This window comes from Scleropages formosus, chromosome 2, assembly GCF_900964775.1.
Source record: "Scleropages formosus chromosome 2, fSclFor1.1, whole genome shotgun sequence".
Lineage (NCBI taxonomy): Eukaryota > Metazoa > Chordata > Actinopteri > Osteoglossiformes > Osteoglossidae > Scleropages > Scleropages formosus.
Genome location: NC_041807.1, coordinates 10866828 through 10885738, shown reverse-complemented (window position 1 = coordinate 10885738; position 18911 = coordinate 10866828). Strand labels below are relative to the sequence as shown.

Below are 18911 nucleotides of genomic sequence, written 5' to 3'. Positions count from 1 at the left end.
TTGATAGTTGTCAGTGCACCTCTTTCGCATTGTTTGTGGAATTTTCCTCCAGGCCACATGCAGTGCCACCCGGCCAGATGTGTAGCTTTATTGAAGAACAGAACAGTACGCTGACAATTCTTTGCGCTGTCTAAACATGGCTTAGGGGGAGTCCTGCTAGTTACTGTCCACAGTCTGTGTTGTCTGTGCCCTCCGCAGTCTGCTTAGCGTCTCCTGTCCACACTCTCACGAAGACAGGACTAGCTGGACAGCTGTGAGAGTTGTCAGGTCACACTGCAGCAGTGATCTTTACAATGCTCTTTAAATGCGTTACCAAAAGATCTCTCTCTTGTTGTGTTATCATTGCTATATTGTCATTTATCCAGCAGAAGCTGATCACTGAGGAGCTTGTTGGTTCTTTTCAGTGAAATTGTTGGTGAATTGGAAGTAGTATAAAAAAAATTTTAAAGTGAATATGAGCTTTTGTTTGACGTTATATAATTTTAAAGTAAAGGAATTATGAGTCAATTTAAATGATTTCTTTATGAAATTCACCAAAACCTGATGATGTTGATTGTAATGACAATGAACTGAAATTGCATGCTGGAGATCTTGAGTTTTATAAAAACATGAAAACTGTACAGACTTACTTGCTGGGCACACCAGGTATCAGAAATTAAATAAAAGATGCAACTAATCCTCAGTTAAAGCTGTTGCATAAATATAATTTGAAATGTGCCTTTTTGACGAGCTGCTCGATCCAGGCTAATTCATCACAAAAAGCTACAAAAAGAAAATCAGCCATTCTCTAAGCTCTTATCTTCATCACTGATTTTAAAGTGACCAGATCTCAACGGCTCAGCACTGAGTCTGAGCTGTGAGCAGGACCACTTTTGGGGGCAGACTGACTGGATTGTGGGCAAATAGCCCCATGTCTCTAATGGCAGCAGCGCTGCGCTGGAGCCGCCTAAAGCTTTTGGCTCTGTGCTCCTCCTCAGCAATCATACGCAGGCCACCTGGCAAATTCTGGCTGTCGCATCACATCACTTTCAGAAGGAGGCGGTAGTGCGGTCCAACTCAACCTGTGCTGGTTTCAGCCGCTCTCCCAAATCAGCCGTAAGAGTTCCTCCAGCTCCCTGCCTGGAAACTGCTAGAACCTTTACCACTACACAGCTAGGCAGTGAGTATTCAATACCCACAATTCAGCACTGACTGAAGGAAGTGCTTTTTAATTGCTTTTTTTAATAAATGAGTGTTCCTGTGACACAATGTTTAGAAACTCTTCTTTCAGTTTCCCTAATGTGCAGTTGAATTGCAAACATGAGACCTCATGTCCAGTGACCATAAAACTCTTGCCCCATCTTGTGGGCAATACAGATTATTGTTTATTTTTTTATTTATTTATTTTTTTTTAAAACTCTTTCGACAGCAGCCCATGTAAAACATTGTTTTTGTGTGGGGTGCAACTGAGTAAAATGCCCAGCCTGCACCAGTTTAACATTTCTTCTGGGTTATTAGCTTTATTCACCTTCACTCACTCTCCTAAAAAGGGGCCAGAATCCTGTTACTTAGGATCTTCTTACAAAGCTTTTGGCAGTTCTTGAATAACGGTGCACAGCATTCTCCCTTCACCCTGTAAGAGTGGGATTAAAAATGCTTTTGAAAAACGTATGGGATGTGTAACAACTGAAGCAATATGTAATGTTGCCTGTTACATTTAAGATGAAGTGTCAGAGGTTAAACTGCTAGCCAGCTACACTGAGCAGTACTGACCAGGAGCCGCCTGTATGTCCAGACTGCACTCTGACAGCTGTAGTCAGACAGCATCATGCTTTCTGCCTTGTCCAAGTGACAGGAGGGTGAGCCTCACTGTGTATGAGTCTCTGTCACCCTCAAGCTCTTGGTTGTAGGAGCAGACTCTGACAGTATGGTCAGAGTTTAGAAGAGCTGCAGACTTTCACCATACTGTACTTTCATCTGCTGTTCTTTGCATTCACTTTATCTAGATGGATTTTTGCTTAACCTGGGCATCAGGTGTTGTTCTTGCCATGCTGTGAGCATGCTTTAATACCCCACCATTGCTGCAGTGCAGTGGCCACGCTGGGGGAATGTCTGTGGATTGTGGGTAGTTAGGGAGCAGCGGTGTCACTAGAATGGCTTGCAAACCCCCCCTCACCAAAGCACCGCAAGCCCTTGGCTGTGTCTCACTGAACAGATGGAGCAGACATCTTGAAGCCCCCTATGCTCCCCAGTGCAGAGTCCGCGACCGTGCTACACCTCGGGCAGCCTGGAGATAGGACTGTCAGATGCACAGATAGTACCAGTGCGTCAGATGTACAGATCAGGTAAATGTGTGTATGGAGAGGGTGATGGGGAAGAAAGTAACGCAGACAAAATATAAATAAGTGGCATTGACAGAGAAAGTTTATGTATCAGGATCCAAGCAGGATACAAAAAGTACATTCATGTACTGTTTTATTAGATTTCAGTGTTAACCTGCATTACTGTATTTGAAGAATTGTAAGTCCCTCAAATATGCCATATGCTTATAGAAGCCTTTCCTAAATTGCAGGCTACAAATGTGTATGAATAAGATGTAAGACATTCCTCTGTGCTGATGGATGGATAGATACAGTTGAACTTCAACAAACGCCTGCATCTTCACCACATTCTCTCTCATGGCTTTTCACACTTCTCTATCAGTCCCAAATTCATGTTCACATCTCTCATCTTCATGGTTGTGGTCATTTCATTATGATTCAGCATTTTTATGTTGCTGCTTCATTTTGTCATTCATCTGCTGTTGTCGTCACGGCACTTGCTCAGAGACACAGTACGTGTGTGTTGTCACCGACACCGTTTGTAGCTGTTCGGGCAGCCTGTAGTGCCTGTGAGACACCTGTGATGCTGTGGGTTCGGGCCATTGCACTGCCGCCCCGGAATCCTGAATCAGGAACAAAGCACCTGATTTCACTGACTCCGTTTAACTCCCTTTCCGAGCTCTCAGCGGTGTACAGACAGTCGGAGAGCCGGCTGGACTGAGCCGGCTGGACTGAACCCCCTAGGGCCAAAAGTGAATAGGCCTGCGGCAGAGCGCTTTCCCCCTTGTTGCGCCAGTCCCACAGTTTTTGTGTGTCTGTACATGTGCATGTACTTTTTGTGGCTCTCGTTTTTAGTCCCTTTCTGGCTTTTGACCAGTTCAGTCCCATGCTCCTAGGTAGAGTCCCTGGAGTGCATCTTTGATGGGCCATCACCTCTAAGACCGGAGGAGGTTCCTACCCCTGCCTTCTCCACCTTGTACTCTCAAAATGAGACACTGCTACAGGTAACACCTTCAGCCGCTCAGTATGGTGCTTTTATGCTTACGCTTCACTGTACCTGTGTTCTCGATGCCTTTAATGTACACTTCAGCACAGTTATCACCTCCTGCCTCCTGGTAAGAAGAGCTGTTGCGTGTATTTGTGGAGAAGTACTGTTTGTGTTTTTCAATCCCATATAGTATGTTTTGTGGGCACTAGATGGCAGGGTTTTCACAGGACATGATAGTACCCAAGGCTGCTGTATGCTTCTGTCTTTGTGTTTTTCTTACGCTACTTTAAGCATTCTTATGCAGTATATATCCTTGTCCTGTTGCTGGTGCTCCAGTGAGCTGATGCTGAATTTAAGGGGATGAAGCATAATGCTGTACATTGAATGCTCAAATATAAAGCTGTGTTACATTTAGGTTAGAGGTTGCTGTGAAAATTACAGCTCTATGGTTACATCAATTTTTTTTTTTTTTTTTTTTGGTCATTGTTTTTTTTTTTTTTTTTTAGTAACTCAGTGTCGTATACCTTGGATGCATACAGGCTGTTAAGAGCCAGAAATTGTACTAACTTTTTTGTCAGGAACTCATTTTAAACTATTGACTGTTACAGACAATATGGCTTGTATTTCTGTGGTTTCTTCACAAAATATAAGTTTTGTACTGAGACATTGTACTTCAGGTGTGTACAGTTTTATATGTAAAACTTTTCTGTTAACTGTTTTCTGAAATATCAAGGCGAGTTCTGATACTACAATAACATTGAAAACAGTATGTTCTACTATAATCATACCACTATGTTTTGCAGATTTGGTGCTTTATCCTTTTTTAAAATGATGTATCTTTCAAAAACTTGACATAGACTCTAAACTTAACAAACAGTGCAACAACTACATACAGTTAGAAGTTAACTACTTTAATTCTCTTGATGCAGAAGTACTACTGATAGTGCTCCCCCACCAGTGTTTTGTGTGTGTCCTCTGGCAGTGTCTGGCTTTGTGTATTTCTTTTTTTTTTGTGTGTACCATGAAAAACTGTCTGTACATGAACTCTGAGGAAAGGGTGAATTAGTCTCACTGAAGGTTCAGTGTGGTGTGCCATACCATGTATCGCGCAGCGCTCCACTGGAGGCCTTGTCATGTAGAGCGCAGAGCAGTGCCTCTGTACCTACTTGTGAAAGAGGAGTTAGGACCTTCAGTGAAGTTTGGCCATCAGCACAACTCCCTTTCATTTATCACTGACATTAAAGCTTCCTAACTAGTTTAACTTGGATATGCAAAGAAATGTGCGTACAGATGCTCCTCTACTTACGATGGTTGGACGTACGTTTTTTCAAAGTTACAATGGTATGATAACGATATGCATTCGGTAGAATCCGTACTTCGAATTTTGAATTTTGATTCTTTCCTGTGCTTGCGATATGCAGTATGATATTCTCTCCCGATGCTGGGTGATGGCAGCGAGCGGTAGCATCCATTGAACCACGTTCGCAGTCTCTGTAGCGATCAAGTGAACGAGTGTAAACAACCACAAGTGTAAACAACTGATACTGTGTTTAAAACAGGTTTTTTTTTTAATTTTGTGTTTTTGCATCCCATCATGTCTACTAAATGCCCATGCGTGTCTCCTGCTTAAATTTGCCCAGCTGTAGACTATGGTAAGTGTTCTGAGCATGTTTAAGGTAGGCTAGGCTAGGGTATGACGTTCGGTAGGAACGGTACTGTATTCTTTTCCGACTTATGATTTTTCCATTTATGATGGGTTCATCGGAACATAACCCCATCATTAGTGGAGGAGCATCTGTAGTCTACAGACGATATTGTCCTTCAGACCATTCTCATTTCTAGCATTTTACAATAGTACTTTATAACAGGTAAGTTTTCCTGCAGTTGGAATCAAAAGTATTCTTAAATGTAGAAGGCATTGCCTTAGTGTATGGGCTGTGTTATGGAAATTAGTTTCCACCCCAGTTTAATGCAGTAATTTGCATTGTTCTCGGAGATGTACGCCGTTTTGAGAAAAGAGCCTGCTAGACGAATAAATGTGAATGTATAAATCACATGTGCAAGACACACTCCCTGAAAGCACTCCACCAGAGCCCAGATGTATCATTGGATGTTGCGGCAACATCATTACCGTTCCTCAATTTGACGGGTAGCAAAACGACGCAGCAGATAACCTGACATCATTGCATGCTCAGAACCACGGCAACAGCACACCAGGAACTGTGCTGTTTGTCCTTTTTTTCACAAAAGGCAAGGATTTGTCTGGTGTGTCTTGTCACTAAGTATTTCAATGGGTAAGTTGTGGTTGCTAATTTGACAAAGGCCTAGTGCTACAAGTACAATTAGTGCACTTCTGTAGGGAACCTAATTTTTGTTTTTAGTTCTCCACTGCTGATTATTGTCTGGACTCTTGCATATTCATGTAATTGTGGGCAACCTTATTTGAAGCAATTAGAGCACATCTTCACTCAAGCAGCTTTCCATGTCATGGCGCTCAAATGAATTTCATGCACTTTTTTTTATAGGGAGCCTGGTTTCTAGATATTTCCTGTGAATGCTCCCACCCACTCATTACCTGCAGGACAGCTCATTAGCTGAGTCAAGCTCAGGTTTGGCCAATGAGGCTCTTTAGGGCCTCTGGAAAGTGAGGTGGGGGTGTGTGTGTGTGTGTGTGTGTGTGTGGAGGGATGTAAAGGCAGAGCGGTGGCTAGAGCAGTTTGCTTACTGAGCACCAGCAAAGGTAGCTGTGGTCTTTGCTTACGGGGATCATGCTGCTATTTGATACCTTTACATGTTATACTCCTGGCTGGACTTTTCACCCTGAAAACTTATCTGATTATGGTTTGAATTTCATCAGAAATTCATCTTGAATAAACCCTATTTACCTGATTTTAGCACTCGAGCATTAAATTAGAAAGTGTCTTGGAAACAGTAGCTTTTTACTTCCTCATTTTTGAATAATCTAACATGGATGGATGGCTCTGCTTTCTGTTACTTCTGTCTGTCGGGGCTGCTGTGCTCGTGAGAGAGTGCAGCATGGGTGCTCTTACTTGCTGACTACAGACATGTGTCTGGCTGTTATTCAGCTCCTTGTTACACTACACCTGACTGTGAAAGGTGAGTGTGGACAGATGGGAACCTGCAGCACCTGGTTGTCCCACAGGCTAGGTGGGTTAACGGCTAACAGGCAGCTGTTCTGGCCCATTTGTTGTCGTCATGCTGCAGTGTGTAGGGGACATTGTGTGTGCTGCACTCTCTGTGGAGACCACAGTTTTGTGGTGACACTCGTTTGGGCCAGAGACTAAACAGTGTTGTTGAATGTGCTGCAGATTCCATCATTACTCCCTGGGACCTAGAAAATTTCATTTTACCCTAAATGTTTCTTTGGACTGCAGTGCAGTATCTCCTCTTGAGGTTTTCAGTAAAAATGCTGCAATTACAAAAGAAAAATGTTTGTTGTCACATCATCTTTTTTGAAATGGTTCAGGCCATCCAGTGTGGCTACATTCTTATTCTGGATTGTTTTGACACATCTTGCAATGCCTCTGGACATATCAGTGATGTAACTTGGGGTCATCAGATGATTCGGGTCTTTCAATGTCAGATACCCTCTCCAAGCTGACCCAGGCGGGGTTGATCAGTCCCCAACTTGTGTTCAGGTAGCACTTCTCCCTCATGGATGTGATCTTCAAATCCACAGCTACTTTAAGGCAGTTTTGGCAGCCTCTGTGGCTTTTCTTACAGCCCTGTGCTTCTTCACCATTGATGCCCAGAGAGGTGTAAACATCCTGCAGCGGGATTGGCTTGAAAGCCCTCTGCAGCCCACCTTCAGCCATTGTTGCGGCAGTGCTCCCCAAGGTCTGCATACTTTGCTCTCTTTTTCTGGTTGGCTTCAGATTCCGATCTTCCCAGTTCCAAGAGTTTGGAAGATTGGAAGACCAAAAGCATGTCTGGTCTCAGCATTGTCACTGCAATATCTTCTGGGAATTTGAGCTGCCTGTCTAGGTCAGCCTTAAACGTCCAATCATGTGCCATGGCTAACAGGCCTGTGTAGGGGGTTTTGGCTGCTGGTGGTTTCTCTCCAGCTCTTATGAAGGTTACTGGTTTGGTTCTTGTTGGGTGGAGGTGGGTGGAGGCACTTGTTTTGGGTCATTCCTCTGCAGATGTCATCTGCTATTGTCTTCAAAACTTGATCATGTCTCCAACGGTAACTCCCCTCGCTCAGGGCCTTCTTGTACCTGCTTAAGATATGCTCCAATGTGCCTTTCTCTTGGGAAAAAGGGTATGCTGGAGTCTTTACCTTTCTCCAGCAGTACAATTTGGACGGGCTCAGTAGAACATCGTAGACAGCCTGGATCAGGAATTTATTGCAGTGAGCCTCGGCTTTCCACAGCTGATTTCGTGAGACCTTGTTCTCCATGGCTTGCTCCCACATTGTCTAGGCTCCCTGCTGCCACTTTCCAACTGCCTTGCTTGTTTGCTCTTGTTTGATTGCTGCCCGTATGTCCTTCTGGACCAGGCACCTCCTCTCCTTCCCTTGAGTTTGGTTGTATCATGGTGTTATGCTACTGCCAAAACTGGCCTTTCCCTTGGCTACTGTTCCCACTAGTACACTGTTCCTAAGTTGTGATTCAGTTGCTTCCATGGCCTCTGCTGCCCTCCACTTCCGTCCTGTTCTGACTTCAATGCCAGTTTGCGAAACTTTCGGGTTGCAGGACTCCCTGTGTTACAGTAGCTCCCTTGCATGGCTCACTCTGAACTCCCCATCCAGACTACTGATCGGGAGCTTCAGCTTATTGTTCTGGTTGTTGACGGTGTTACTCAGAATTCAAGGCAGCCCTAGCCATCTGTACAGGTACCAAATGATCTTTCGCTCGAAAGCCTCAGGATGCTGTGCTAGTATATCCAGGCCTTAAACTTGCGTGACAGGACAGACTTATCCACTGACACTAGGCAGGCTTTCAGTTCCACGTTAGTTGCTAGAATAGACACTGCATCCTTCAAGCTACAGTGAAAGATCTTTCCCAGGTTCTTCACAGGTTTCTCTGTTACAGACGATATGTGGATGTTGCCAGCGGAGAAATGAAACTTGTCCGAAAGGGTTCCTCTCTTTAGCACTAGGAATCTCAATTTTGTGGACTTGAATTCCATGCATGCCTACACATTAAGTCTTTCCAGGACTCCCTAGGTCTGATGTTGTAGTCAGTCACATCATCCATGGTTCTCACTGGAGGTTGGCATATACTGGACTTGCTGAAAGGGCCTCTGTACTTGACCTAAGCTGACTTCAGCAACATATTCATGGCGAGTGCAAACAGACACTTAAATAGTACACTCTTTGGGGATACCCTTCTCAAATTTGTGCCATTCTGATTTTATGGCCCCAGTGGAGATGTACAGGCTGAAGTTGTAGAGTAGCAATCCAACATGAGGTCTCTGATCATCTTTGGGACATGGTTTTGGTTCAGGGATTTCTCCACCCACTTGTGGGTTATGGAACCATAGGCATTAATGAGGTCCAGCTACAGCACTACCAGATCTCCCCTGTTCTCCCTGGTATCTTTGATTAGCTGGGTCACCACAACTATGTGCTCCAGACATCCTGGAACCTTGGAGATCCCTCCTTTTTTGACAGAGGTATTGATGTGGGTGGTGCTGAGGAGGTAGTCGGAGCTGCTGAGCAGTTAGATCATTCTGAACTGGTTGATGTTTGTTACCCCTCCTCCTTTGTAGTCCACATCCCTTCTGCATACCTCCTCTGGTTGGCTATTCTCCAGATGACTCTCAGAATCCTAGTCTCTCAGAGTCTCTTTAGGAGCTTTGGGCAGTGCTTGTAGACCTTATACGGTACATTATTGGGGCCTGGGGCAGAGCTTGCTCTGGCTTTTTTGACAACATCATGGATTTCTTTGAGTCTGAGCTTCTCAAACTTATGCATTGTTAGCAGCTATTTGGTGAACCCAAATGGGTTTGCTACAAAGGCAGCCCTCTTTCTGGTCCTCTCATCTCCGCTGTTGATGCCCTTCTGCCCTTCTCATGGTCAGGAGCATGTTGCGCAACTTTGCAAGTGCTCCTCTCTCTTCCTTTGAAGTGGTGCCTCAGGCTCTTCAACTCTTGTCTTTGATGGTGAATCTTTGTTGAGCTGTTGTTTCTGGTGTAGGAGGCTTTTGTTGCAACTTTCTCTCCCAGCCCAAATCACTCAGCCCCTAGACTGATTATGACGGTGGTTATTGTTTGGAGATGCCCATCTGCTTCACACTTGGGTGCAACTTCTAGCACAGAGTCTACATCCTCATCAAACTAGAGCCTCTCCTTCTGCTTATTGACTTGAGGCCACTTCGCCGGACGCTGTTCTGATACCCTGCGTGGATTTGTGGATTAAAGCCCTAGAGGAGAAACTTTTGTCTCTGATTTTCTGTGCTTCATTGCTTTTTCTGCCTAATGGACATTTCAACCATAAGTCATTAATCTATATATTTATATTTATTTTTTTAGAAATTTCTCCAAAGTAACACAGAAATACAGATAAGCAGTTATCAGAGCATAGATACTTTGTTCAGTACTGTTTTCTGCCAGCTCACATTACTCAAGAAGTTGCCTAAAGAATTCATAGGAGATATCAGGGTAATCGTGACAGATGGTATGATTCAAATTTGTGGAGATGTTGGGCAATCCGGAGAGAAGTGGTTATGAGAAAAATGTGTTTTGAGGCCCTTTTTTGATGGAAGGAAGGATTCAGCAGCTCTGAGGCTTAACATGGAATTCCACCGCATCAGGGCCAAAACCAAGAACTTAGACTTTAGGTTTTTGACCTCTTTTGACTGTCACCACCAAGCTGCTGGAGGTGAAGGAACATAGTGGTCTTCCTGGGATGTAGAGAGTGATAAGGTTTTGTAGGTATTGCAGTCCTTTGACCATGTTATGGGGCTGTTGAACTTTATATGGGTAGCTACAGGAAACCAGTGGAGAGGGGAAAGGTATGGAAATACTCTTTGCCAGGTCAAATACAACGTGTTTTAATATATTCATTGTTATGAGTGCAGTCTTGTAGTGTCAAGGTTGAAGCCTGCTATAACATTTTTGACCACTAAAATATAGCTAGAGTAAATTTCTTAGTCACTTTGTGTTGTGCTCTGGTGTTAGGCAGTGAAACAGCAAGAAGATGCCAATGTTTGAGCATTTCATGTGGGTGGCAGTATAGACAGCAACTGCTGCTGGAGGGCCCAAAACCCATAAGCAGATTCCTCACTTGAGCCCACTAGGAGTTTGAATATGTGAGTTTTAAACATAACTATGATCCAGGTAGCAAAGCAAGGCTAAATGTTGTTGTTTCCTAAATAGAAACCTTAACAAGGAGGGCCTAAAATAATATACAAAAGTACAATATCATGATGTATAAACACAAGGCAAAATGTTTAATTTTGTCATCATTTTTGTGGAGGTTAAATTATTAAAATGTATTGCAGAGTTTGATTTAGAAATTCGCATCAATTTGAAGATGTCTGTCTGGAGTTTATTCCAACAAAAAAGATGCTTTGTTGCTTTCCAGTTCAATAGCCTAATGAGATAAAAGACACTAAGTACTGAATTTGTGTATGGAAACATTCTATACCATGAAGCAGAGCAGGTCATTCTAACATCTTAGATCAACTTGAGAAATCAGTGAATTTTGCGGGCTTCACAGTGTCACTCTCATGTCTCAGTGTGCGTGCTCTAGCTGCACTAGGAAGGAGTAAGGGAACTAGCAGTGAGTGTGCGGAGGGGTTATTTTTGTGAGTGTTTTGAAGGGAGGGCACAATGAGCAGAGAAGTCTCTCTCTGTGGCTCCTCTTGGGTGCAGACTGCTCTTCCAGGCTGCAGTGCTCTGTGTGCAGTTGCTCTGCTGGGTGTGGCTGCTCTGTGAGGAGTCTGTGCTGCTGTTTCTCTGCTTCAGGCTGCTGTGTGTGACAGCAGGCACGCCCACCTGGCACAGCAGCTTTTAGTCAGCATTCTGGGAGCTTCCTCTGCTGACTCATTCGATGGAGAGGACGACGGGGGGCACCCGAGCATGACGGTGGCAGCCCCTTTTCTGCCCTGCGTGCTTCATTGGATGCTCTAGCTTGCTAGTGGTCGCATCGTTTCGGGGCCATCTGAAGCAAAGAACGGAAAAGGGGGGCAGCCCCTCTCTCTCTCTTTCCCCTCTCTCTCCCTCATGCGCTCTCTCTCTCCCAGGGAAGTGAGCAGATGGCAATCTGGAGAGCAGTGGACCTGCTGCTTCCCTGTGCTCCAGCGGTCCTCGCTAATCCTGCAACTGGAGGCCGATAGGGAGGTGCTCCCCTGTCATAGCCTCATTAATGCTCACACCCCCCTGTGCAACTAGCGTGAGGCTACGTTGCCCTTTTGCGCACGGAAGGGAGGAAAAGTTTGGGTGTCCAACGTGGGCCGGTCACCCAAGCGTCAGCACTCCCCGTCCCACAGCAGGCCACCCTCCCCCTTCCTCCAACACTGCCTATCGCGCCAATTCCTGCGGACCACGACGGAGACCTTGCTGACCGGCTGCCTGCAGCGACATGCTGGCCTCTGTGTGGTATGCAAAGAGGATGGGCCACCGCTTGATCCGGACCATCCGGAGGACCAAGAGGCTGCATCTGCACTTGTTGGTAGGTGTGCGGCGCTTGGTAGGAGAGGGGGGCGACAGGAGCCCAGTGCTTCATTGGAATGCGTGCCGCATCTGCTCCGCTGGGAAAGGTTCAGATCGGCGCGCATGAATCGTTTAAAAGGACGAACCAGTGACACCTCCACCGCAGCGCTGCTGACATTTACTGTTGCCCGAGTCTGTTGTCTGCGTTCTGTGTTTTTCCTCTACAGTTCAGACCATGCCCACGAACCGGTGTCCTTTCCTTGCACGTGCAATCTTGGTATCGCAAGTACTTTTTGCTTTGTGATGCGAAGGCGGTTGCGTGCTGATTTTTCTTTAAGCCCTTTAAAACAACACTGCACAGATAGAAGCTGATAGTGACATTTATACAAAAAAATCAATACATGTTGTTGGTCTGTCGTCTGGACTCGGAAGTGCACTGACAGACAGACTTATTATCTCTTTGTTTACCTCAGCTGGGAACGGTGACTTCGACCAGCATCCATTCTTTAGCGTCACTCCTCGGCTTATGGCATTGAGGTATGTGTGCATTGGCTCCTGCTGTCTGAGGAGTGTTTGGGGACACAGCAATCAAGCCAGAGTGTGCAATAACATTTGAAAGAAACAGCCGGTTTGTTTGCCTCTCCGTTTTGAATGGACTTAAGTTGATTATTTAATAACTAATCAATGCTCCGTAGCCTTTGAGTACACCAGGCCTTTAATGATGTGGTCCATGATGAAGTCAACACACACAGCAAGAATACTATGTCAGTTTGGTCATTCAGTAATACTTGTACGCTACATTCCCCTGCAATGACGTAGGTTGTTGTTTGTCGGTGGTGTTACTCTTTTTCGTGGTTTATATTCTTGTGCTTTTATAAACATCATTTTTTGTGCGTATTTTACTGACACTTATGTTCCTAAGTATCTCGCAAAACGTTTTTGAGACTTATGTAGGAAATGAGTATAATCAAAAAGAGGACTTGTGGGAGAAACTGTATAATGAATACGTTTTTATACGTGGCTTGACTGTTTACTGGCATTGTGACGCAAGGCCCACAACATGTCTGTCTGTAGTCTTCTGAAGTTGTGTGGATTTAAAATAACTATTAATATAACAGCCAGTGCACCACCTTTACCCAGTTATTGAAACTAATCCTTCCAACTTGATTGCTGAATGAGTGGCATACCCTCATGTAGACCTCTGAGCTCTGCCCTGAGTTGTCACTGAAAGTGCACTCTCCTGTGTTTGCAAGAAGCAGGGCCGAGCATCCTTGGCACAGCACAGCAGACAGCTGGCTGTTACACGAATCGGTCCTTGGACCCAAGTGCTGCAATGCTACGTGCATGGCGGTAATCCCACCACCTTCGGGACAGTGACACGCAGCAGGGAGACCTGCGTATCATTGAGAAAGGCATTGAGAGGGACCTTGTGTATAAGTGTGTTAGTCTTCTCCTTGGCAGAAAGCAGTGTTTATGCCTAGCATTTTCTGGGCTCCTGCTCCATTGCTCCCGGTTTTGACGTGGAGGAAGGGGTCAGTATCGCAGGGTATGGCTTAAAGGTACATCATGGCTGATGGGCGTAAGTTCTGAGTTTTGTCTATGGGGACAGGGTGTGTGCACAGAGTAGTCTTCTATCATGTTCATGTATCCCAGTGTGTGTGCTTAAATTTACTATGTTGAGGATATGGAACTAGTTTCTGTTACAGCAGTATTAAAAACCATGTATGCTATAAAGACAATGCCAAGTCATGCACTTGATATTTCAGGGAACTAGGAATTTCAGATGCCACTGGAGACATGCATGTGAAACAAGTATATAAGGAAATGAAATGTAGAGCCATCATTGTAGGAATTGTTTGTATGACCACAGTTTATTAAAGACAAAGATGTTAGCATTGTTTCTTTGACTTTTTCTGTGAATGACAATGATTTAGGCTGTGTGTACTTTAAGAAGGAATCTGAGGCTGTCCAGTGCAGCCCTGTCTAATGATGGCTGAACTCAGGCAGCAGCCAACAGCTGCCCCCTCCCTCTGTCAGCCACTGCCACAGTACACTAGGACATTTGCAGCCACTTTGTCCTCACAGCTCGACTATTGATCAAGTAGCCAGAGTCACCCAGTGCAGACAGGGTCCGAGAACTTGAAGCAGCAATGTGGTGCTGCGATTATGAAAGGCAGGTGCTGGTGCCTTCTCTGTTGTCTAGGTGACAGAGTATGGGGTGATGCACTCCAGAATACAAAAGCCTGTGTGTACAAACTTTAGAATATTATGGGCTGCGCTAAATGGCTCTATGGAGACAACGGAAGGCGTTTCAAAGGTCATATTTTTTTAATCGCGGACTGTGGGTTTTGAAGCAGCTGAGAAGATGAACAGCACACAAAGTCTTTAGTGATATACTGTATATTGCTTCTGAAAGCACTCCGTTACTGCACAGTATTTTAATGTCTTCTGCCTAAGTAAATAGTTTTTTTTTTTTTTTTGGTTTTTAAATTTATCTATCTGAAATTCGAGGAGCCAGATGAGTGGGAATGGACCAAAGAATTCAAGCATGTTGTCTGAACCTTAAACAGGCTTTACCAGTAATGTACGCTCCTGCTTAGTGTTAATCTGACTTTAATGCCTTGACTTGGAAACCTTTGTTTTTCCAGAGAAGACACACCATTGACAGGTGCCAGAAGTGGCTTGTCTAATAAATAATGCAGCCATGTTTGTACTTAAGGGCACTTCAGTTTAACTGTATGCTGCATTATGCAGTTTGGTATTAATGCTGTCTGCTACGTGCTATGAGTATAGCCCTTGCGATCCAGTTATTATTTAGTGAGTGAGTACTGTACATTATTACATGGAGCAGAAATGTATGTAAAGTATAGCAGTACTTTTTGAATGTGTGTGTGAACTAGATCAATATATCGTCTTCTGTACAGGGGATCCCTGGTATATGGTACTGATGTGGAACAAACAAGTTCTGCATATAACTAAAAAACATAGTGATGGTTTTACTCTATAAGATACAATGGAAAAATGTTATGTCATATGGACCAACATAATGAGTAATAAATAATAAAAATATACATCCAGGTGCATGGCTATTCACACCTATTTGGGTGTTTTTTCTTAAGCACCTGGTTGTTCAGCTTTTAATGATATTTGTCCAGAGGTAAATATAAAGTTGGATTTTGCTGTATGCACTTTGCTAGTGTGTGTGTTTGTGTTTTTTGCACAGAGACTGAACTGGTGCTTTGTGGGGCAGTAAAGGATGTGTGAAGTGTAAATACCGCTTACACATCGCTTAAATTACCGCTTCATGTTTATCTTACTCTTGTATCTAATATTTTAAACTTCTATCCTTATTGTTTAGTCATTTTAGTAATGTAATATTTTGGTAATTTTTTAGGATACTGTACATGAAGAGTAGCAGCAGCAGGCAACAGCGATCAGTTATCACTACAAAACACATGCAGTAGTGTTTTACAGTATTTTGAAAGATTCATACCTTTAATCCCATGCAAAATTTAACTGTTTTTGGAAAGTGATGGGTTAAGGGTTATTTTCCCCCCAATATTTGAGATTCACGTTGTACTATCACTTTAATTCAGCCTCACTCTCTCTCGCTTAGTGGACTTGAATCATTTGCTACTTTGTATGCCAGTACAGTGTTTTCTTCAAAAATGGTCATGGTCATAATAGATAATTTTTAAATAAACCAATAAAAAACACACTAGTTTTTTGTAACTTAGTTTCTACTTAAAATGCATGCCTTTGAGGGACTGTAATGCGTGTGCAGTGGCAAAGTACTTTATACCAAGACACGGTCACAAACAGGAACGATGTCTCTGTGATGTATGCTAGGGTGCTGCATAGCGCGGGCCATCTGTATTGACTGAAACCACTCCGCCCAGTTTAAAGTTGAGAATAACATTGGTCTTTAGTTTTGAGGGATCAGAACAGTCTAGACATAAATGTGGCTAGGAAAAGTGAAACAGTGCACAAAAACAAAGGTAAAAATTACATCCAGATTACTACAAAACATTGAGGTTGTCTTTTGCATGGATAGGTCAGGTCATACTGATGCAGTTGGGTCCTATGAGAGCTGCTGGCTAGAATATGTCACCTGCTTTCAGATGTTTTGTTTTTATTTAATTTTATTTAATTTTATTGTTTTTCTGCACTTTCCAGCAGTTGTTTTGATTCTTCCAAATTTCCACAGGCACTGCAGCCCTCATTGAGCACCTGTGCTGTAAAGCGTCACCTGCAGAAATGATGATGGGGCACATATCAATTCAGAAAAAACAACTTCCTCATAGTTCTGTGGCCATTGTGTGCCATCCCAGCAGAAGCGTTAGTGTCAGAGAGCTGGGTGATGGCACCATACCTCACAGCTGGGCACCTTTCAATCTCAGTGAAATGCTGTCAAGGCCACCTTGGCCTCGCCATAAAATATACATGTTGCGTGTTTGTATTTAATTGGCAATGCATTATTGATTTCCTTCAGTTTTTTTAAGGTCACATCTGAATTTGCTTTTATGGAGCACAGTGATTTTTCTAGTTCTACAACAGTAATATCAACGGCAGCAACACTTGGTAATAGTTTTGTTTCTGTGTGCACATTTGTTTACCAAATCATAACTGGTCAATAAAGGTGGCCATTAAATTGTAGTTATAGCTACCATGTGAGAGTTTACTGTGAATAACAACATTTATAATGTCCTTTTATAAAAGTAATACTTACCGTACAGTTACTGAGAATATCACTGAATTCAGTACATTCTCCTGCATTTCAGGTAGGGTGATGTGAGCACAGAGTACAGTGACGAGGCAGACACAGTCGCTGGGTTTTCCTTCCGAACCTGCAGAGTATATTTAGATGGCAGACAGGCAGCCGGGCAGGAGTCGGGTGGGGATTCGTGGTTTTTTTTTTTTTTTTTTTTCTTATTAGGTGATGTGAGGCCAGTTGCCATGGATTTGCTCCCAGGGGAAAGCGGCACACGGCTCTTTGGTGGCGTCTTCTACCTTATTTGACACCTGTGGCACACCTTTGGGCAGCTTTCATTCTGGAAGGCAGGGTGGGGTTGGGGGATTTTGTGGAGAACGCTATGTACAGAGATCACTGGCAGGGGAGCCGAAAGAGAGTCGGTCACAGGCGTTTCACTTCTTCCTACTGCTATTTTTTTCCTGTTCCCGTTTTCCTTTTTGTTTTTGCTGCCTGAAGTGGTACAGCCTCTTTTACATTCCTGATGGTCTGTGTGTGGGAGATGGCAGCACTACAGCATCTCGGAGCCTTTGCTTGAAGAAAAAATATCCAGAAAAGAGAAGAATGTCTTTTTTCCATTTTGGAGAAAACTACACGTCTTTTCCAGTCCTGGCACCCTGGGTAGCTGCATGATGTGCCAATTGTTCTGTCCTCCTGGCGCTGTTTTTTTTTTTTTTTTTAAATATTTGCCAGTCTTCCAACAGATGGGTTCCTCAGCCAGCTTTCCAGGATTAGGCTCCAGACTTGTGTAATTGTGAGGCTTGTCGCCTGTGGTCGTATCACCTCCCACCAGGCTTAGATTTCTGTTCGTCCACCCTGTGCCAAGAGGAGGAAGGTCCATGGTTTGCAGAAGCTTCCTGTTTGGCTGGTGCTGGTCGAATGACCTGCATTCCAGGGCGCCTGGATAAGGAGTAAACCACAGCGACTGTCCACCTCAGCAGAAAGCATTTGTATTTAATATGTGGTGATCTTCAGCCTGAACGAAGCAGAGGCAACTGAGTCTTGGTCATCTCTGTGAGAAGGCTCCCCAGGGATCTTGCTGGTTCGATGTGCACTCTGTGCTTTCTTGTAATTAAATGCACTTCCTGCTTCCTGTGTTCCTTGGTTTGCGTCTGTTGGATTCCCTCCCCCCCCAGTCTCTCTGACAAAGGAAGCGATCGTTGATCCCAGGAAAGCATCCTCTGCCAAGGCAAGAAGGCTGCTGTTTGCTGTAACCAAGGAGCCGTTACTTGTCATGGTCCACCTTTTTGCGCTGACATTCGACAAGGTGACAGCGCTGGATCGTCCTCCTTTCTGAGGAGAAATAAAAGGGGAGCGGCCGCAGAGTGCTGTTAGCTGGATGGATTTTTTTTATCCTCAGGGTCTGAATTGTGTCCCTGGTCTCTTGAGCTGTGAAATTTGGCAGCGAGACCTTGCCCACATCCTCTCTTCACAGCGGGCCCCCCAAACCTGTCTTGACTGCCCTGCCATCCTCCTGTGGACTGGGAGATGAATTACATCTTTGGCAATGGTGCAATTTACCCCAGGGGCAGTCGGGGCCACTCGACCCAGGGGCACAGTATGTCAGGGCCCAGGCCTCGGCAGTGGGCCAAACGGGACTCAGCTGAAGAGGCGCCTTCCCGCTGGCAGCAGTTCCTTGCCTTCTTCATACGTGGTGGGGCCTTTGCTGACTGCATCACAGCAGGAGCCAGCCAGGTAACTCCTTTCACCCCGACTCGAACCCAGACTCTCCTTGCTGAGAGGGCTCAAGTTCTGCTGCTTTGTCTTGGAGTGCATGTGTGTCTGTATACAAGCAGACCTATGTCTATATTTCCGAGAGAACATTCATTTAGCAAGTGGTTTTTTTTTTTTTTTTTTTTTTTTTTTTTTTTGTGTGTGTGTTTGGAATAAATGATAAATTAGGAAGGACATTCTAATACTGAAAGCCAAAGACCTTTATTGGCTTTTTGGAATTAAATGGAAAAAAGTGGTCCCTCTGCCTTTAGATTTCATCACCCTTTTTTGTAAAGTGTACTTTTTTTTTTTTATTATAGATTTTTTTTTTTTTTTTTTTGCTGTTTGATCATCTTGTTTGGTTTTTTTACTTGCTGTACTGCATCAATTATACTGTAAGTTATTGTCACAACCCCTTGTCTAATTTGCTTTTTAATTCTGAAATGGAAATATGAATTTACATTTAAAACCTGGAAATGAAATTGAGTTGATCTTGTTCAAGCTTCTTCTCAATACATTACACATTAATTAATGATCAGTG

At 44.0% G+C, this 18911-nt stretch overlaps 1 protein-coding gene across 20 annotated transcripts in view; it reads left to right on the top strand.

Moving 5' to 3' along the window:
* Nucleotides 1-18911, top strand: part of LOC108939922 (discs large homolog 1-like protein) — a 160886-nt gene that overhangs the window by 67182 nt on the left and 74793 nt on the right. For 7 of the 20 annotated variants that reach the window (XM_029249451.1, XM_029249449.1, XM_018761614.2 and 4 more), the window contains one exon: nucleotides 3197-3304. The exons of 7 other annotated variants lie outside the window; for them this stretch is intronic. In XM_029249451.1, coding sequence (XP_029105284.1) covers nucleotides 3197-3304 — 108 coding nt within the window. Of the gene's footprint in view, nucleotides 1-3196; nucleotides 3305-11333; nucleotides 11927-17419; nucleotides 18353-18911 lie in introns of those variants that run through there. 6 more of the 20 variants (XM_018761664.2, XM_029249499.1, XM_029249501.1 and 3 more) reach the window with 5 other exon arrangements.